The sequence below is a fragment of the Gymnoscopelus microlampas genome (genome assembly GCF_963454915.1).
Source record: "Gymnoscopelus microlampas genome assembly, chromosome: 7".
Taxonomy (NCBI): Eukaryota; Metazoa; Chordata; class Actinopteri; order Myctophiformes; family Myctophidae; genus Gymnoscopelus; species Gymnoscopelus microlampas.
The window spans coordinates 24,562,273-24,584,683 of NC_139944.1; the positions used below are offsets into that span (position 1 = coordinate 24,562,273).

Consider the following 22,411-nt stretch of genomic DNA (forward strand, 5'->3'; position numbering starts at 1 on the left):
ATAAATGAATGCAAGAAATCCCTGTTGGATTTGAGGTGCAAGCTTACAGTATGTGGGGAAAAAAAACATAATTATGTGTAATGATCTGAAAAGCTCTATAGGCAAACATGGAACTTTTAATAGGCTATGTACAGCAGCCATATTGGAAAGAAAGTGGACCTATTCTTTACTTGGTGTTACCAATGATACTAATGAAGGCTCTGTTCCATTTAGTGTAGCACAGTGGTTCTCAAACGTTTTAATTTCAAGGACCTCCATAAGTCTGAGAGTGTACACATGAAACCAAATGGACCCGTAAGGGACCATTTGGAACCCCCTGAGGGAACCATGTCACCATGAGGGTCCATGGGCCTCACTTTGAGGCACACAATATCAGCACCCTGACTCTGTTTGACCAGAATGGAACAGAGCCGTCATTAGTATCATTGGCAACAGGAAGGAAGTAAGGAAGGAAGAGGCCCACTTTCTTTCCAATATGGCTGAGCCTATTCACATTAGCTAATTGATTGGGACAGATTGGGAAACATATAAAGATGTCATGGCTGCCTACAACCTTTTTATATACACCCCTCCCACTAAATACTCCATTATACTAGATTAAATCATCTTGATCTTCATTATTAAAAAATATCTTAAAGATATACTTTATTTCTGTACAAAGTTAATTAAATGCTCCAAAACACATTCTGTATCCCAAGCCATTCATCCCTCAAATAAAAATATCTAAGTAGAGCTAAATAGCGTGGCAATTTCACACTTTGTAATTCACAAGTTCAGAAGCGTATACAGTGTAGAGATAAGCAATTATAGTTATATAAGCGTCTGAGTGAAGTTACAGTATATTCTCACTTCTGATAAGCAATGAATTCAAGCAAGCAATGAGTCAAGAGCTTTCATACAGCCAGCTTTCTGCCTCCCGCACATCCACATTCATCACATGATCTGTTAAAGGGATCTATACATGTGTTGTTTATCGATGGCCTTTCGGATTCAAATTAAAGAACAGTCGTGTGACATGATTGCCCTATTACTCATCGCCAAGGGAACCGATCTGCTAATCCCAGCCGCCACGCCGCCAGTCGGCCTCTGATGTAGTGAGAACCTCATCAAGTCCACTCACAAAAGGATTGTTTGGGAAATGACCTGATGGGGCTGTTTGAATGGACTGTCTTAACACTTTGATAACATTTCAACAGATGTCCGTACATTCAGCACTGCTGCATTAACCTTCAAATGTCAGGTGACAGTTGTGAGAAACTGTTGGGCATGAGATACGCTTTGGAGAGAAGAACATTTGGAAAAGGAACATTTAATTAGGTTTATAGCACCTGCATGGTTGAGGTAAACAAACACCCGTTGCTCAGGTTATCAGACAATGAAAAGTCCAACTGCCAAGCTGAAATATGCGGATAGAAAGGCAGGCACACAGCCGAATCATTTCCGAATTCCATCATTGTCATTGTCAAGCTGTGGCCAAGACTGAGGGGAATGAATCTTGAAGGCTAATTTACACTTTGTGGCACAATCCTTCCAACAGGTGTCACTTTTTCAGTTGGCAATGCATCACTTTTGTCAATGAATGGACACTTGTCATAAGGGAAAGGGCACATAAGTATCATCAGCCTTACAGGAAAATTAAACCGACAATGACATTGAAAGAAATGCAATTGCAACTCACAACATTTATAATGGGTGTGTTAGATTTAGGTTTGCGAACGTGCATGCATTGACAGTCGTCAACAGTATTAGGGCACTTTTATTATACCTCTGGGGCGGAATCTGCCTATGCTTTGTCAATGCAAATGCGTGGATTCTTGGAAAAAAATGCACAAGACCATGAATCCACGCATTTGCATTGACAAAGCATTGGCAGATTCCGCCCCAGAGGTAAAATAAAAGTGCGGTGGGACCGCGCCCGTAGCCTGGTTTTACCCTTCTGTAGTTTTTAACCTACCGGGAGTGTTTGTGCAAAGTTTCACACCGATCGGTCCGGCGGCAAGATTAGCTGCTCACAGACAGACCCACAGAATCACGGAAGCCAAAACTGAATCCTGTTCCGGCCTGGCGGGGATAATAATAACGATGACTAGCTTCAGTAGTTATCAAAACACAATTTCCTGCTGTTCAACCTCAGCACCTCAACCTCAGTGGTGCTGTGGAAATCAGCCATCCCTTTTACGTAATGATCTGTGGTTCATGGAATGGGCATTGCGCAGTACTCTGGCCAGGTCACTGTAGTACAGCTATAGGAATCAGAATGAGGAACGGTCTGTTGATGATGGGATATTTAGCTGCCTCTGGCTAAAGTGTATTCACTGATGCTTTTGAGAGTTTTACTGGCATTATCAGCCGGTCAGCTTGACATTTAAAACTTAGAAGCAAGTTTAAAAGTAGTTTTGACAAAGTTACCAGAACTAATTCAAGTTCTGCTCATTTTGGGTTGAGCATCAGGACAATCTACTAGGGATAAGAAAATAATACTATAACTGCAGCCAACAAAAAACATTACTACATTTAGGAATATATCAATTAAAGTTTCAAATAATGCACAAGTATCCTGTCCAAACAAGCTATTGGCACCTCACACACACACACACACACACACACACACACACACACACACACACACACACACACACACACACACACACACACACACACACACACACACACACACACACACACACACACACACACACACACACACACACACACACACACACACACACACACACACACACACACACCCTTTTGACACTGATCATAAGTCTGCCGAATATAATGGAAAAATGAAAATGCAATGAACACTGGACCTTAGAGATGTGCAAAGATTGTTTCGTGTCATTTTCATGTGAAATTTGATTAAATATCCTGGCCTGTACAATATGTGATTAACCAGCATACTTGCTTGCAAAATGTCAGTTTAGTGGCTCTAGCACCCAGATTTTCATCCATCATTCGCAACACACAAGCTGTGATTAGTCTGTTGGATTTGGTTATCTATTAATATATTAATGTATTGTTTAAGGAATGAAGAGTTGTCAGTGTCTGACAGTGCTGCATCTTTCTGCTAAACAGTAGAAGAAATATAATAATGTGCTTTCTTATGTGAAAGATTAACTCACTGCAGAATCCTGCTGAACATTAACAATTTAGATCAAACTACAGTCAAAAGCCCTGCAGATGAGTGATTCAAAAGCTTGCGCATTAGAGAGGCTGACGGTTTGGACATGATGTATCCACGACAAAGAAAGAAAAAAAAATCACAGCCTGAAATACTATCATATTATATCAAAGATGGAGAGACAGAGAGTAGGAATCAATGAAACATTGCGGAATCAGAGCACAACTAGAAAAAGTGCTCCTCGGAGCACAGGTCAGTCAGGTTCACTATGTGTTCTTGTTCAAAATTTGTGGAGATTAGCAAAACAATACTTTATTTTTATCTTCAGAACATGGGGAATCCAAAAATCTATGTTTGCATTTGCACAGACACCTGCATGTCCGCCATATTGGACGTTCAAAATGGCCACCATAAAATACATACTTTGTGATATCTTGGCTTCTAAACAACATAGAAAGTTAATTAAATATACTAATCCAATGTTTTCTGGGTCAAGGAATCCAATAGAGACCTAAAGGATTGTGCACAGGGACTTGCAGTAGCGCCACATAGGGGATGGCCAGTGAAATTCAGGTTTACTATGTTAAAAAATATATTTTCGTTAAAAAGTTTGGATTAGAAAAATATACACTTTTGGAATCTTCAGAGCATGAGGAATCCAAAAATCCTTGTTTGCATTTGCACAGATACCTGCATGGCCCACCATATTGTTCAATATGGACGACCTAAAATATATAGCCTAATTTGTGCTATCTTGGATTCTAGACAACCAACCTTAGTTAATATGTTTCCAGGTCAAGGAGTCCAATAAAGACCTCAATGTAGTTATTATATAAAAGCAAGAACACAAATGTAAATGGAAAATATAGTCTTTATATTTGTGTAATATCAACACATCATTGACTTTATTACACCACAGGTTTACAGATGTAAAGAAATGGGTGAAAAACTCCATTGTTTCTGTTGTTTTCAAAGAGAAGAAAAGAAAAGAAGAGGGCGGGGAGAGCAAGGAGAACAATCTATCAGTAATAGAAAACATGTCAAGGATATACAAATGGCATAAACCAACAGATACAGTATGTACATGAGATTAGACATAAGGTGCAAGGTGGTGACACTTTGGTAGGTCTACACTAGCAGCAGGTATGTACATGAGATTACACATTAACTTGCAAAAACAGTATTGACAAGTTATAAGATTGAACTATATACAATAATATCATCTATCATTCTTTTACGGCCCTTCATCACTGCTAGGAGGGTCATTTTCAGCATTACAGTCTGCGTCGTTTTCGCAGTCACTTCCAAACAAAGTTCTGTGCAAGTTGTGTCTCCTGCATGAACATCTCTGGGTTGTACAATGGGTTTTGCACTGACATCTGACCAACTCTACAATGGCCTGTGGTGCAGGAGGAACCTTTGTGGTAGTAGGTAGTATCTCACCATGGCTCCATGTTTGAGTGGGTCAAAAAGACTCTGCCACGTCACAGTGGCTTGGCACCACACCTTAATTTGATCATGCACACGTTCAATGTTCTCCTCAAGGGCACCAACGGTAGGAGGCAACTTGCTGCTTTATGCCAGATGTTTGCAAAACAGATACCACCTTAGGTCAGGAATGTTTGTTATATGGATGCCCCTTGGGCAGTACATCATACAAAGTTGGCCAATGCATCATTCACCTCCTGTGTTAGGTCGCCTTCCTCTGTTAGTTTCTGTTAGTGGTCAGATGTCAGTGCAAAACCCATTGGACAACCCAGAGAAGGTCATGCAGAGGACACAACTTTGTTTGCACAGAACTTTGTTTGTGTGGAAGTGACTGCGAAAACGACACGGACTGTCTGTAATGCTGAAAATGACACCCCAGACAGTGATGACGAGCTGTAAAAGAATATTCCTGAATGATAGATCTAGTAGATATTGTATGTATATAGTTCAATCGTTCATACTGTTTTTGCACCTTAATGTCTAATATCATACCTGCTGCTAATGTAGACCTACCAAAGTGTCACCACCTTGCACCTTGTGGCTTTTTTCCCCCTAATTTTTATCGCTCGATTCTGTAACCCCTTTTTCACCCGGTGCCAATTAGCTAAGTGATCCTGGGCACTACACTCCCCCCACCAGCCTAGGGAGGCCAAGGCCGAGCTCATGCCTCCTTCAATGCATGAGAGCCAACTGACCTTCTTGTCACCTGACAGGGGGGAGTTTCCCTGGTTGGACGTAGCGTGTGGAAGGAACACGTTATTCCAACCAGTTCCCTTCCCCTCCATCAGGCGCCCCGGCTGACCAGGGGGAGGAAGTATAGTGACCAGGATTACTACATGTTTTTGTGAGGGTATTAACTACCCTAGGAGACACGGGAGAACATGCAAACTCCACACAGAGTAGGCCCTTTCGCCTTATGTCTAACCTCATGTACATACTGTATCTGTTGGTTTACGCCACTTGTATATCCTTGACATGTGTTCTATTACTGTTAGATCTCCTTGCTCTCCCTGACCCCCCCCCCTCTTCTTTTCTTTTCTTCTCTTTGAAAACAACAGAAACAAAGGGTTTTTCAAGTCAATGATGTGTTGATACTACACAACTATAAACACTATGTTTTACATTTACATTTGTTTTCTTGCTTTTCTATAATCCTGAGAACTACATTGAGGTCTGTATTGGACTCCTTGACCTGGAAAATATATTTAATTAAGGTTGGTTGTCTAGAATCCAACGTAGCACAAATTAGACTATATATTTTATGTGGTCCATATTGAACATGCAATATGGCGGCCATGCAGGTATATGTGCAAATGCAAACAAGGATTTTTGGATTCCCCATGCTCTGAAGATTCCAAAAGTGTTATAGTTTTGCTAATCAAAAATTCGTAACAAAAGTATATTTTCTAAAATAGTCAACCTGCATTTCCATGGCCATCCCCTAGGGGGCGCTGCTGCAAGTCCCTGTGCACTATCCTTTAGGTCTCTATTGGATTCCTTGGCCCAGAAAACATAGGATTAGCATATTTAATTAACTGTCTATGTCGTCTAGAAGCCAAGGTAGCACAAATTATATATTTTATGGCGGCCATTTTGAACGTCCAATATGGCGGACATGCAGGTGTCTGTGCAAATGCAAACATAGATTTTTGGATTCCCCATGTTCTGAAGATAAAAAAAATGTATAGTTTTGCTAATCTCCACAAATTTTGAACGAAGGTATATTGTTTTACATAGTGAACCTTATGGGTTATTGTGGCCTCCTGATGGCGCTATAATAGGCCAATGTGAAAAGGGTGGCATTTCTTCTTAGGCCTTTCACGGCAATCGGACACTGCATTCATGATTTGAGGCATTTTGTTCCAAACATGTGTTTTGCTAAATTAGACCTGCTAGTGGCGCTATAACAGGCCAATGTGAAAAGGGTGGCATTTCTTTCTTGGCCTAGTGGGAATATGCGTGCAAAATGTCACTGAAATTGCATGCTGCGTTCATGATTTGAGGCATTTTGTTCAAAACGAACCAATCCTGCAAACTTTGAAAGACAATCTTAGGCAATCAGGATGGAATATGGGAAATCGGACAGATTTGTGTGATGTTTGGACAAAATCTGTAGAAGTAGTATAAAAAAATGTGTTTCGCACATATCTGCCTCCTGGTGGCGCTATAACAGGCCAATCTGAAAAATTCAGGCCAGAGGTTCTGAATTGGCATCCAGGGAGTGTGTGTGCACAGTTTCGCAGTGACCGGGCCAACGGTGCCGGAGATCAGCTGGTCACAGACAGACGGATGGATGGAGACACGGACAGGGTGCAAAACATACTCTCTCACCATGCCTTTAGGCCTGGCGGAGACAATAATGGATAAATAATACTGTTTCCCTAAGCACATCTTTTTTTATTATAGCCTAATACAAAAAGGTACCACAATCACTATTACTGCATGATATTGCCAATACCACTATCAGCAACTGTAAAAAAAAAAATTGGGTCAGCTAAGTATATACAGGGTTGTTATTAATAAGTTGTTAATATGTAAATAGTTGTTTCTGATGGAGTATCGTGTTGTAGGTATGAAGGAGACCCTGAACAATGAAAAGTGCATGCAAAACATACATATATGTTTGCTATACTTTATTGCCTTTGTGTATGAAATGTGCTATACAAAAAAAGTTACATTGCCTTCATTTGGCAAACAGCATCCCCAGTAAATCTGCATCTTTACAGAGGGTGGACTATTGAGAGAAAATGAAAGACAGAAGCTCAACAGAAAATAAGGTATATCTTTAAATCCAGCTCTCACACACACTTGCATGCACGCGCGCGCGCACACACACACACACACACACACACACACACACACACACACACACACACACACACACACACACACACACACACACACACACACACACACACACACACACACACACACACACACACACACACACACATCTTTACCATGTAATCAGCCATCACCGGTAACCAAGTGTTTTTGTTCTTCCAATCCTGACACAAGCCAAGGTCAAGACAATAAACTGAAAGCAATCACGTGTTTTGGGGATAACAAAGCCTTCAACAGGTTCCTTATAGGCTACCGTGAAGACATGAGGGTCAGCGTATGATCCTCCAGATGTCAATATAATTGGCATCCAAGGGAGTCAAACTGTCAAGATCGGGTGAAGTCTGTCTGTATGATGATGTTTATAAAGGCCCCAGCCTTGAAATACCTTTTAAAAATAGATGCAGTTTGCAATGAAAACAGAACACATACAGGAGAATTGCTTTTTGAGTACACTTGAGTAGCTGTCTTTGCTCATGGATAAGTGTGTATTCACAAAATCGGTTTGAATAACACTCCACTTTGCAGCACAGTACTTCAGTATTTCAAAATAATTTGTTCTGCGTTCAAGGTCAGTCGAGAGTCAATCAGTGAATGTTATGTTATTTTTGGTGTGCGTTAGTCTAATTGGATAAGACAGAACATCTGACTGTCAGTAATAGTATCCTGTTGTGGTTTCATTTGCAATTCAGCTGACATATGCACACAATAAGCATCACAAATCATCAAAACAACTTGTTGTGCTGTGCAATCTGCAGCGAATAGCACAATTAAAAGTTTTAATATGTGTGTAAGTATGGTATCACAAATTCAAGACACAAATACAGTAATGATGAGATTGCCTTTTTCGGTCCAATCAAAATTGCTCGCCCACTAATGGATGTCATAATCTTCTTTGTGAATGCTTGAATAAGACAGAACCACATCTTCTTAATGTTTGCCATTGGAGAAACAAACAAACCTTCAAAAACACATTACATGTTGAAGAATCTGTACTTTGCTTTCTTCTTTTACATATGCTGAACTCTGGCTGCTTATCAAGTTTAATTTAAATCTGCACTGATGAGGGAGCTTGAGTTTGTATGCTGGAGCTGTGTTTAAGTCTGCAATAGAAACCAATAAATCTTTATTATAGCATTATCTTTCATGTCAGGTAGGCATACCACACACACACAAAACCCCACAATGAGGAGCTTCTTCCGCTACCAGATTATAGCTGGCATTGTCTGACATTATTGACTTCATGTTGTATAAACCCTGATTATTCTGCCAGACTAGCGTCAGTGTGTCTGTGACCTCCCATCACAGCACACGGGCAGGTTATCATCGGTGCATTTACGTTACCTTTCTCCTGCGTACCTTAGACGAACCTTTGCCAGCTGTGTGGCCAGATAAGGGCGATGTCGCTAAAAATAGAGCGCTCATTTCAGAGGGAGCATGCTGTGTCATTCAAGGTGTTATTCTTCTGTGTGCTCTAATGCAATTGCAAACATCTCGAGATCAACTCAACTCTCTGTTTAAGACCACACAAGGTGTCTACAGTGCAGTACTTGTTTTTTTCCCTTCATCGTCCCTACTTTATGTTAGGATCCCTTTCCTCCCCCTTTATTCTTTCCTTCATCCCTCCATCTGTCATTCCTTCCTTGCCTAACATCTAATAGCTAGCAAGGATGCTATAGTGCCTACACACTGTTGCTATGGTACCAGGTAACATCCAGCCAAAGTGCAGTGTTCTACAGGTGGACTGTTTGACTTGGCAGGCGCTAATATCCTGCAGTGCAACAATAGGATTGTTATGTTTGTTTGTGTTTTCGCACAGACCGATTTCAGTGAGTCACCAGTGCAGCCGAGTTGACAGAGCCAGTGTGTAACGTGTGCTACGTTCTACGTGAAGCTTTAATAAAAGTGTAAGCAGCTACGATTGCTTTACCCGTCCATTATGAGTGTATGAGAGGCAGAATGAAACATGCAGCACGCCCCCTCAGGTCTTCAAGTGCTGACCTGCTCGAGGTGCCAACAATGACATATAAAAAACACGGTGAAGCAGCATTCTGCTTCTACAGACCGACAGCGTGGAATAAACTCCCATCACACCTAAGACAGGCAACCTCTGTCAATAGCTTTAAAGCACAGCTCAATACCTACTTCTTCACTCTTGCTTTTAGCAGAATTTTTGGTTGATTTTTAAATCTCTGTATTGTTATCCATGTCCTCACTGTATTGCCTGATTCACTGCCTTTTGTTATTATTTTAATGTTGTTTTATGCTTCTGCTTTTTTTTTTTTGCTCTGTAAGCACTGCATTTGAGCTGCATTTGATGTCATGAAAGGTGCTATACAAATAAAGTTTATTATTATTATATTATTAATAATATGTAATTTATAGATAGTTGAGTGCCGGTGTAGCGCACTGAAAAAAGCCTATCCTCAAGGTACAGTATAAGGTACAGACTTACTGTTCTGCGATCAAAGAACACAGAGGATTCAACCTTATTTATACGTCGTCGTCGTCGTACAACGGTGTGACTCACCCCAAAAAATCACCCCCAAAACATTTTAGTTGAAGACCAGCTATTTGTATAACAACAATAAATGAGGTTTTAATTTTAACGTGTGCCACTGCTTTCACTTCCCATCTGTGGGTTTACTGATACGGGATAAAAAGCACGTCATACCTCTGATGTTTCATCACAAAGGGTTTTGCGTGCAGGTTGCTGCCTCACATGCACTCTGCACATTCTGAGAGGATCTTTTCTTTAAAGTTGTTTTGGGCAATTTTTGCTTTATTCAGAGCAACAGGAACCCAAATACAGACAGACGGGAAGAGTCATCCTCACGACTCACACCAAGCATGTACTGTAGTTAGTTGTGGCACCAGCCAACCCCGTGAGGAGTCGTTTGGAAATTCTACATTAATAATGCAGGGTAGCACTAGAGACAGTCTATGGTGATTTATACAACTGCTAGTGGAAAATATTCCTCCCTTTATGGTGAGGATATCATATTGGCTATAAAACTACAATATTAGATCTTTTAGATATACAGGTTGAGGAACGCATGGTCTCAGCAGAACAAGAAGCTCATGTAATCTAATTGAATCTTCATAATAAATCTACTGTACGTGGAGTCATTATATTTAAATGAACTTAATCACCATAAAGAGTCAAGGCTAGCATAATTAAATGGCAACATTAAGCATTTTATTGTTTTCTCTAACTTGTGGGATTCCCTCTCCATTCTCCCTCCCTTCTTTGTTTGTGTGTGTTTGTGCACATGGCACAGTATGAGTTCCTAATGCCTAATTAATGCTCGGTTAAACGACAGCGTCACGGACCAGAAATATCCGATCTACAAGCTCATAACTCGCCGTGAATGTGACACATTGTGAGCTTATAGATGGGCTATTTTCGGTCCTCCGCGCCATTGAACGACGGAGCATAAATCGGGCTTTAGTCCAAAGCTGAGAAAAATGAGGGGGAGAGAGAGAGCGAGAGAGAGAGACAGAGCATGAAACGGAGACAGAAAGGGCAAATGGCGAGCACAGGCCGTTAAGCATTCCAGACACCACTATCCTCTGTAAGTATAATTCTTTTTAAATGAGTTTAGGTGTTAAATTAACCTCTGTTGAAGCTAAATTAAATTCCACAGCTATCATTAGAAAGGTTCCATTAAGGAGGCCTGTGTTGGGAAATTGGCTCCAAAAGCTCCTCGGCCTGGCAGAGGGAGGAATATTTAAAATTTCCTACTGGCTATGTTCATTGTGACCCCAGGAGGGGGCTTACAGGGCAACAGAATATCCCATTTATTCCATTTGGAGGCAGGCATTTCACTGACAAGTCACTACACATTCTGTAACCCCTCATGATTTTGGGTGAGCCAGCCTTCCTGCTGCTTATAAAACATGCAGCAATACAGCTCGGTTCTTTTTCATCTAGGCACACTGATCCTGAATTATATACTAAATGATGTATGCCGTTCAGGAATTAATAGCCATTTACCACTAACACCGTCCAAACTCTCCATCACTTCCTTTACACTTTCATTTATCATTCATGTTCAGCGTGATATAATGGGCACACGCCACAGCCAAGAAAAACACAGCTTTCCATAAGTTGAACGGCTCAACACAATGAACAATGACATTAATGGCTAAATTTGGTCTAGTTTAAACCGCTCAAGGCTGACAGCAGCATACGTCTCAAATAGCCTTATAGCCTACGTTAAAATTACACCTTATCCTTTAAAAGAATGTGCTAGTATAGAGTTTACTTCCCACATAGGAAGGCTAACAGCAATTTATCAATAACTGGCAGATGGGTACATACTGTACATACAGACATGACATGCCATACAAATTGATTGACAAGTCCCGTGATACTGTGTTTTACAGCATACTGCCATCATTACCTTTCAACAGAAGCAGGCATTATGATCATTACTTTCATTGTTGTCAGCCAACTGTTGTCTGTCAATCCCAGACTGGTGAGTCTCTCACTGACACGGTGTTCAATGGTCAGAGAAGGCAATTAACCTAAATTGCATATTCCAATATTTTTATAGGTGTGCGTGCATGCATTCTAGGGAGAGAGACGAAGAACACAAAAAGTAAGTAAGTAAGTAGGGATGTTAACAATTCATCTATAATCGATTAATTCCCGTTAAGAATTTACCCGATTAAATTAATCGATTTACATTTTTCTTTTGGGCTAGTGAAAGTTACAGGTATGGTGTGTGTGATATCAAATATGAGTTTACCATAATCACAGTAATCCTTAATCATATTCCATCATATTCAAGGACTAGAGAAATGAGACCGACTCCATAGAGCACTGCAGAGGGGAGGTGTCTGTCCAGCTGATGCTCGTTGACGCTCGTTAATTTTGTATACATCAAGGCAATTATGTTTCTGCACTCATTTTCGGTTTCGAACAAGAATTGTCCTTTTGGTCCTAAAGAACGCCGCTTATCAATTAAACGATCGATAAGGTTATCAACTATCAATTCATAAATTAATTGATAATTCGCATCCCTATGAGTGAGTGAATGAATGATGTATTCCAAGGGCAGAGACAGAGAAAATGTAAACCAAATACTAGCGTATGCATTTAGGTAATGCAAAGACACCAATCTTTTCAAGTTGAAATATTAAGTGAGAGAACGACTGAGCGAGTGTGTTCAGCCTGGCCTTCCTCGACCCGACCACCCAACTGTGTTTGCTTGTGTTGACTGCCTTCACTGGTAAAGTCACTCGGTTCATCAAAGCAGGTAGGAAAAAACTCCAGCAGACTCACAGCACTCTGTCTCCCCCTCTAACCTCTCCTCCTGCCTGCATGTGGCCCGTCCCGGCCTCAAGCGCTTGGTCTGATAGAGATGGTGAGCAGAGAACACAGTGGAGAGCGGCCTTAACATCTCTCCGAAGGAAGGAGCAGATTATATATAGCCACTGATTAAGGCAGGGATGGGAACATGACCTACATGCATAATGACGTTTTCTCTCACTTTCTGCTCCTCTGCTACGGAACAAGCCTTCGTCCAGGACCAGGACTCCACAACTGGGAGAATCACTCTAATTATAACACCCGAGTTAGATTCCATTGCACACCTCATTAATACTTCTCTTTATGGGTTAATAATGTTTTCTTAGATTGGGAGACGTGGGAGAGCCGAGCGAATGGTTTATTTGCGTGTGTGTGCGTGTGTGTGTTGGGGGGGGGGGGGCTGCTCTCCATTGTGCCTCTACTGTGCCAATCAGTTTGCATTTGAAAACAGGTAATTCACAATCACACACAGTGGCCAATGTCCTCAAAATAACTGCCCCCCCTCCCCTGGGGGACACACAGGGGAGAGTGCACAGAGAGATAGAGAGAGGTGTGTTTAGAGAGAGAAAGAGAGGAGGGGTTGGGGGGGGTGAAGGAAAGGAGTTTTCTCCTTTCCGCCCGGGCGTTCGTCTGGCTACGACAGCGGTAACGCCGGCAGGACAGTGGGGAGTGGCCCGGCTCGCTGAGATGGAATCCAGATCCCTTCATCAGGCACCTGCGGTTGATTTAACACACCTGTTCCTGGCCAGCGGAGGCGTGTGGTTATACAGCCAGTCACCCCCCTCCCACATTCTCAGCTCCCCTTTCTCCGTGGTCTCGCGGCTCTAGCCCATTACCCACTCCCGCTGTGACGCTGTCTGGGCTCACGCAGAGATGGAGGGGACGCCGAGAGGTCACGCAACCGAGACGAAGATCAAAGGGAAATGTATATGTGACTGTGCAAGTCTGCGCACGTGCTGGCAATAATCGAATGTGCAAATACTACTGTGTCTATTCCAGAGGAAATTGTCTAATTCAGGGATTTGTAGATTTGCACATGGGTTCTCAATAAATGGCTTAAAAACATTTCTTCTGACAATTCAATTTATGATTGATTGTTTGTTGCTACAACCTATATAATATGCTAAGGTTTAAATAATGAATAAATTGCTGTCATGATTTGAAAGGAATTTCCTTACAGTCTAAACAGTAGGAAGCCGGTTGTAAGACGTCTCCCTCTGATGAAAATTGCAGAGTAGTGATTTAGCTTGTCCTGCAACCTTCTTACACAGAAAAATAAAGTCACCACTACCGCCTCCACCAGAACCAATGTCCCTGCACACTAATACAAGTGTGTATTTACACTCTTATTTAATAACGCAGCCCTAACAGCAGGGGGGTGGGCAAACATGTCTTTATGATCGACCAGTCGGTCTTCTATGACAGGCTTTTCGATAGATAGCGGAGCAATTTGAAAACTCATACAAAAAACAAACATTCATATCATCCGCTGTCCAATTACACTCAGCCATGAATCATATTAGGGGAGCAAATTAGAAATTAACAAGGCAAGACGAGACAATAGTATTGAGAATGAGTTCGGGAAGAGACGCCAAGAGACAGAAGTCATTTCAACGCAAAATAGTAAGATAATTATATTTGTCATGCCGAATGGAATATGTATCTACACTACATTATATGTCTCAATTGTAACAACAGCTAACTGAGCAGTATGTTTTCACAAAGCTGGTTGGTAAAGTTAATGCGACGAGCTGCAGCCTACAGCTGCAGTACAAATTAATGAATGGATAATTATTTTGTATTGTATGCTTTTCGTATACAGTAGTAGGCCTATCATTGAATGATTATATGTAACTTTTTATGATTGTGCTGTATATCATTTATTTGTTGCGTATTGCGTCTCATAACTCAACCATTACTGGTCCCTCTATCTATCTGTATTTCTAGGTAAAGACTAGCATGCGATGGACATTATTGTGTCCAACAATTCCATCCATGTGCTACCAATCTGACTTAAACCCGATATGTATGCTTAGTTGACCGGAGTCCCCAGGGCTCTATACTAGACCCCCTACTGTTTTAGCTCTACACTAAACATCTTCAGCAAGATTTGTAGATCGTGATGAGTTGTGAACTTGTAGATTGGCTATTTACAGCGAATGTTTTTTTTTTTTTCCTATAATTTTTATCCCACGATTTTGTAACCCACATTTTTTTCACCCAGTGCCAATTGCCTATGTAATCCTGGGCACTACCTACCCTCTGCCAGCCTAGGGAGAGCCCAAGCTGAAGCTCATGCCTCCTTCAATGCATGAGGAGCAAGCAGGCCGCTTCTTATCACCCGACAGGGGGGAGTTTCCCTCGTTGGACATAGCGCGTGGAAGGAACACGTTATTCCAACCAGTTCCCTTCTCCTCCATCAGGCGCCCCGGCTGACCAGGGGGAGGCAGTATAGTGACCAGGATTACTACATGTTTTTGTGAGGGTATTAACTACCCTAGGAGACACGGGGAGAACATGCAAACTCCACACAGAGTAGGCCCTTTCACCAACCCCACTATTTACAGCGAATGTTGGCCACAGATGGATAATGGACAGGCAGCAAGTTCCGAATACCAACTTTCGGGCCTTAATTTTCAGGCCCTCACATCTACGTCGCACTGCTGATCGGACCATATTTCTGAGTCATAGTGTTGGGGACTTTGTCAGAGTACCCGTTGTACCCCCAATTGATTTGCATATGAAAAAGGGTCATGTACCATCATATGCATAATTGTTTGATGTGCTTAACACTTTTCAGATACAGTAATCAGAATTTGTCTTACATTTATTATTCATATTAAATCATTGACTTATTCTGTGTTTGTATCATTTTAATTAGAAGCCTATAATAAGACATTAAAGCAATAGCGTTTTTCACTGTCTGGCGATGGTTAGTCTCACGTAGCCAGACAACTATTCCACAATCTCTGAATGCTATATAGAGTCTGGAACTACAACTCCCGAAATCCGATTGAGGAAACTGGCACTTCCGTTCACGAAAATATATTTAAAAATATCTTTACATTTTACTTGAATTAATTTCCATTTCTGCTAAGCAGCAAGCTAAATACACTTTCATGTAGATGATTTGTATTTATATTAGGATAAATTTGCGCGACTGTAAAGACGAAACGGAAGTGGGGAGGAGGCTTCACATCCGGTTTATATTCTAATCATGATCAGAGCTTCCGAGTCCCAGACTGTATGTAAACATTTGAAAATTGTGGGAGGCAACAGTCTGGCCACGCGAGACTAGGCGATGGTAGATCTTGACAGCCTTGGAAAAGTGATCTTATACCTAAAAGAATTTTGCCCACCCCTGCCTTAAAGCAATCTTAAGTGAGATAGATCAATGACCAAAAACGTCTTGGAGCCAATTAGCCAAAGCTCAGCTAGAGAGAGAGAATGATAGGTCAAATGAAATAAATGTATTAATATATTGATGATTCTGTGAATGTGTTTGTATTGGCTATGAAGATGACATACTTTTCCCCTGTGGCTCTTTATGTAAAACAGACAGATGGGCTATTGGAAACCTCATCACCTGAGCATATGTCACTTCAGCAGGTGAACTGAATGACGTGAGGGGTTCCGGAAGAATCCCTGCACAGTAAGACCCTTACTGGCCCACTTTTACACACTCAGAGTAAAATGAACACTCTCAACTTTGTTGTGAGGGATTTATTAAAGGCTGTGTTTATGTGTTTTTCCCCCAGGTTTGTTCTGGTTTTGTTGTGAGAGATTTATTAAAGGCATTCTATGCGTTTATCACTTGCCTCTAATTACACATAGATTTGCCTCTCTTGCTGTGCATTATAGAAACTATAGGTGGGCCACTTACCAGCAGCGTTATGTGCGGAGCTGTTTTATTTTCACCCCATCCATTTGTTGTGGTTTGGAGTGTGACAGACAAAACAAACACAGCACCTCTGTGCCATGTTGTTTTACACATTCTTTGTTCCCGCATGTCAAACAAATCAAGTAAATCACCTAAGATTTTCATGCTTTGGGAACACATTTAGTCATGTTCGCACGCAGAGGTTAACTGAGATAGGTAATTGAAGAGATTTTGCTGTGGAAGCCATCCTAAAGGCTGTGTCTATCACTTTGTCTCTGAGAATACATTTGCCTCTCTTGCTGTGCTATATAAACTAGAGGGCCAATTACCACCAACACTATTTTTCACCCTATCCATTTTTGGGTGTACCCAACAGTCGGCACTGTTAGGCAACAGGTTCTGTCGTCTATGATATCAAATCAGAGATCTATCAGCGAGGCAGATAGAGAAGCAGAGACAGAGAGAAAGGGGGAGAGAGAGAGAGGGAAATAGGGCTGGAGGGAGAGCGGGAGGGATTGTACAGTATCTGAGGGAGGGAGACAGGGACAGCGAGCCTATTTCACCCACGCAATAACCCGGAGAGGGAGAGAGAACCTATTTTACCCACGGAATAATTCAGACAATGCTGGGTACCAAACCTCATCAAGCTGATTATCAGAGAGAGAGAGAGAAAGAGAAAGAGAAAGAGAGAGAGAGAGAGAGAGAAAGAGAGAGAGAGAGAGAGGCTTAATGACACACTAGTTTGTTAAACATAATGAATTGAATACATTCTCAAATTCCTACATTTGAGCATGTACAATTTGAGTCAAATTGTACATGTTTATGTGGCTCCATCTCAGTTTGTATAGAATGTTTTTTCCATACATAAAGACAAGGCTGTCTTTTTTATGTTTCATCCAGTGTGTTCAGCCAAAAGCAGAGGCTTACTATAACAATCTGAGATAATAAATTCAAGGTTAACTTTCAAACTGGACTATTACTATAGAGACCCAGTAAATGAAATGGGACAATACTCCGACATACACGAACCCAAGTAGATTCATTCAGCCAGCCTTTTCTATGCTGCAAAGGTAGTCATGGACTTCAAATATTTCGGTGCCTGGACTACTTCCACGGAACAGGATCTGATTGTCCGGAGGGCACTTGCCTGGAATGCCTTGCATGGGATGAGGAGAGTGCAAATCTGACATCAAGAGGCGGCTGCTCGCGGCTACAGTGGAGTCAGTACTACTGTATGGTGCCGAGACATGGACGCTCACAGTACAGCAGGAAAAGACCCTGAACGGCGTCTACACAAGAATGCTGTGAATAGCACTTGGGGTCACATGGGCGGACCACATCAGAAACGTGGACCTCTACGGGGGCCTCCCGCTGATCACGGAGATGGTCAGAGAGACAAGGATGAGGTTGGCTGGGCACTACTGTGTCAGTACAGCCAGGAAGGGAAAGAGGCTCACCACCTACGTAGACACACTACAGCGCCACAGCTGAGCTAACAACACAACAGAGCTCAAGACCCTGATGCTAGAGAGGAGGGTGTGGAGGGTTGGGGTTAGGGTTAGAATCAAGAGTCCCGAGTTGGTGTTGGCTAGTCCGCACTCTCGCATCACATCGCATGCTGCAAATTGCAGATAAAACATTGAATTCCACAATTGTGTTCTGATGTTGCACCAGTCTCTCGCCTCAAACAGACAAAACAAAGTGAATACAGTTGGTCAGATAGAAGTCCTCAAGGTCACTTCATTAGCAGTATTTTTTTGTTGACAGAAAATGACAAGCAGACGAGATGAGAGCAAGTTCAGAGAGACCCCCGGCTGAGACACTAAACAAATAAAAAAACCAATAAAGCCTAATTAACAACGGGACACCTTTGAAATGTGAAACACTTCTGAGTGAGTCATTGATGCTAAGACAGAAGACAGAAGCATTATGTTTCTCATTTAGACGTTATTGACTCACGACCAGCTAAGCTCATTAAACTGTCCACTTCATTAAAGTCACACTAACATACTGATCCAAAACAAGTGCACATAGAGTATGAGGGACCTCCAAGATAATATATTTGTGTACATTTGTTTCCTTTGCCAGTTCTCAGCAATTGGTGTTGAAAGCAGATGGGGAAAATACATTTGCCATGGCAGCAGCCTTGCAGCTTGCCCTTGAACACCTTTTGAATGTGATGGAAAACACAAATTGTTTGTACCAACACAAACTATTTCTCTTTACGAAAACATCTTCTGAAGAGCATTGTTATTCTATTCTCCTATCGCAGCTTTTAACAAGGTGAAGTACCTCACCCACACAACCTTTAGTGCTGATTTCAACGCTGCCATTGTTCTAGAGTTCTTCAAGTAGCCTACTAGAATGAGTTTGTGACCCGTGTGGGGGTTTTAGAGCACAGCATGAATCAATAGGAGCATTTACGCCAGCATTTCTCTCATATGAAATCTGTTTGGAAAGTGGTGAATAAACAAAAGTTTCAACAGGAAGTGAAGGTTAATGAGTAAAGACAATCTTGTCAAAAAGAAAAACACTAGAATTAGCATCAAACTAATCACGTCCCCAGTGCACAGAGAAAGCTTACATCTTTCAATAGGCAGATTCAAAACACTTAATCTGTTTAAGCACTAGCTCTGTTCCAGCACATCTTCGGTAGCTATGTCCTTATTTGGCCAGCTCTAACTCAGGCAAACGAAGAGCGTCATGAGTTTACACTGGTAGATAAATGCAACAGTGGCTCCCATTACTCACTCTCTGGCAGTCTCATATAAGCTATTGTGTATTGAAGTATCAATATGGGGCTACGCTACTTTAAAATTCAAAGTGGTTTTCATATACACATTATATATATATATATATATATATATATATATATATATATATATATATATATATATATATATATATATATACACACACACACACATATTGTATTATTGCAGTTATGATATTCATAAACAATGTTTCTACAATATCGTGCAAACACAATGACAGCAGGGACAGTGTGTGTGTGTGTGTGTGTGTGTGTGTGTGTGAGTGTGAGAGTGTGTGTGAGAGAGAGAGAGAGAGAGAGAGAGAGAGAGAGGGGGGGGGGCGGTATAGAGGGAGAGAGGTACTACTACTAGTAGTGACATTTTCTAAGCACCACACCTCTCTCTGAGCACATAAGGGTTGGGTGTGTTCTCCGTGTACATGTGTAAGAGTGTGTGTGTGCGTGTGCATTTGCTCACCCCAGCGTGGTCATGGTGACGATGGTGTACCAGAAGGAGGCCGGGATGCTGGTGAACTTGGTGGACGAGGAGCCCTTCTCGGCGTAGAACATGACGGTGGCGAAGATGATGATGGCCATGGTGAGGGAGAAGAGGAGGAAGCCCAGCTCCGAGGCGCAGCTCTTCAGCGTGTAGCCCAGGATGCGCAGGCCCTGCGAGTGGCGGGAGAACTTGAAGATGCGGAAGACACGGAAGACGCGCAGCGTCACAAAGGCGCCGCTCACGTCCTCGTTGTCGGTCATCACCAGGCCGATGTAGTACGGCAGGATGGCCACCACGTCGATGATGCTCATCACCGAGCGCATGAAGAGGTAGCGGCTGGGCGCGGCGAACAGCCGCATCAGGTACTCCACGGTGAAGATCATGACGCAGGCCGTGTCCATGCAGAAGAACGCCACCGTGTAGCGCTCGCCGCACGGCATGTCCTTCTGGGTGGGGGTGGCGCCGCACGGCACCGTCTCCACCACGTTGGTGATGACCGAGATGGCGATGAAGAATCCCGTGACGTAGTAGAAGACCAGCGCCATCGTGGAGGTGTGGGGGTTCTCGAAGGCCCGCCACATGGCCTCCCTGCAGGTCATGTTTGGCGGCTTAATGTCCCTGTTCTCCTCCTGGTCGTCCTGGAGCCTCTCGGCGTTCTCCCTCTTCCTGTCCTTGTACTCTTCGTAGCAGCAGTCGCCGATGATTTCGGGAATTATGCCGAAGAAGGCCAATTCGTCGTCGTAGGCCGAGATGCACTCGTAGCGCGGGTAATGCAGCTTTCCCGTCCGGTAGAAGTTGAGGACGCTTCGGAAGGTATCGGGATCCCGGTCAAAGAAGTATTCCTTGGTTTCTTCGTTGTAGAAGAACTCCTTCTCGTTGCTGCCCAGCAAGGTGTCCGGGTAACGGTCCAGAGTGTTTCTCCAGGTTTGGAAACGACGACCGCTGACATTGAGGACGATGAGCTCATCCTGTCTCTTTTTGTGGTCCCTTATCGGGGCAACGGGCATAGGGCAGTTGGCTACCGGCATCCAGCCAATTGCGGCTGCCCTGGCAAAGGGCAGCCAGGCAGCTACTCCTCCCGCCATGATTTCACAGTCTTAGAAGCGGTCTACCTCCTCTGACCTTCAGACTTCCTTGAAATCAACTGTCATCTATAGAATAGAAATTAAACTGTCAAGACAACAGATTTATAGTCAAAATGAATTATGCACAACTGTGCCGAGCCATTATAGCAGAATACAGCAAACTCTGGCACACGCCATCTCCTCGTGGTATTGTAAACTCAACTCTGACATTGACATTTTATCTTTCAACGTTTTCCATCTTTTTCTACCACTCTCTATTATGCTGTCCAATACAGTAAGAAATATCCTACTTCCAGGTCAAAGCCATTTGTGCCAGAACAAAGCACAAAAGAGCAATGAAAACGTAGCCTATAGTGAACATGTTCCTTAAGTTATGTGACCATAAAACAATGTGTATCTGACAGCTATTGCTGTAGGTTTAAACCAATTTTGTCTCATAACTGTCAGAAAGTTTGGCATAAATAAAATAAAACATCATTGGGTTGTGACAAAGTGATACATTTTGTATGAGATTTGACTGCTCTGCTGCCTGCAAGAGGAAATGTGAGAAGCCTAAAGCAGGGGTCTTCAACGTTTTTCAGGTCAAGGACCCCTTAGCTGAGAGAGAGATGAAGCAGGGACCCCCCCCCATATTGTATAACATTGTGTTGCAGATTAAACCTTTTCATAGATTTCATAGATAGCTTCATTTGTTTGACAGCACTGTCATCAGATTCATGTTAATATGTATTTTCAGACAGTTAATGAAATGTATTTTCAGACAGTTAACCACTTAAACCCTCAATACGTAAACTTGTACTTGATCTGCTCTTTTTGTCTCCCTACACAAACCTATTTGCTTAAAAAAGCAGATCTACAAGCTCACAATGCCTAGCACTGCGAGGCATTGTGAGCTTGTAGATCTGCTATTTTCGGCTAATATGTTCCCCTCAGAGAAGGAATTCTAGGGTTCAAGTGGTTAATGTAAAAATAAAAAGGTTCCTATTGCAGTGTTCAGTGCCACTTATTGTATTTGGAGATCATGTACCAGGACACAGGTGTGTGTGATTAAATGCACACAGGTGTTACTTGATTAATGGAAGCTAACAAGCGAGTAAAAGGCTGTCCTGTCTCACAGTGTTTGTATATTCATATTCTGGATATAGAACCCCCCCCCCCCCGTGGTAACTCTGAGGATCCCCTAGGGGTCCCGGACCCCCTGTTGAAGACCCTGCCCCTAACGGATTACAAAAAGTTGAAGACAAAAAGCATCCAGTTCACTATAAACACTTCAATCAGTCTCAAAGCTATTTGCAGTCAGAGACTGTCTGTACGGAGAGGCACGGATTACCTTGAAATGAAACCTGTTGATTCCACAGAAGCTACTCTAGTCTGCACTAAGCTAGTTTAGATCAAATGTAGTCTAAGTACTAATAAGCCTATAGG

At 42.3% G+C, this 22,411-nt stretch overlaps 1 protein-coding gene across 1 annotated transcript in view; it reads right to left on the bottom strand.

The window, feature by feature from the left end:
• Positions 1-20,986, bottom strand: part of LOC311049332 (A-type voltage-gated potassium channel KCND3-like) — a gene marked incomplete at both ends in the record, with an annotated part of 91,817 nt that extends 70,831 nt beyond the window's left edge. The window contains one exon of the mRNA XM_084062885.1: positions 19,881-20,986. Within this exon, the coding sequence (XP_083919011.1) occupies positions 19,881-20,986 (1,106 nt within the window). The remainder of the gene's footprint in view (positions 1-19,880) is intronic.
• Positions 20,987-22,411: the final 1,425 nt, after the last annotated feature.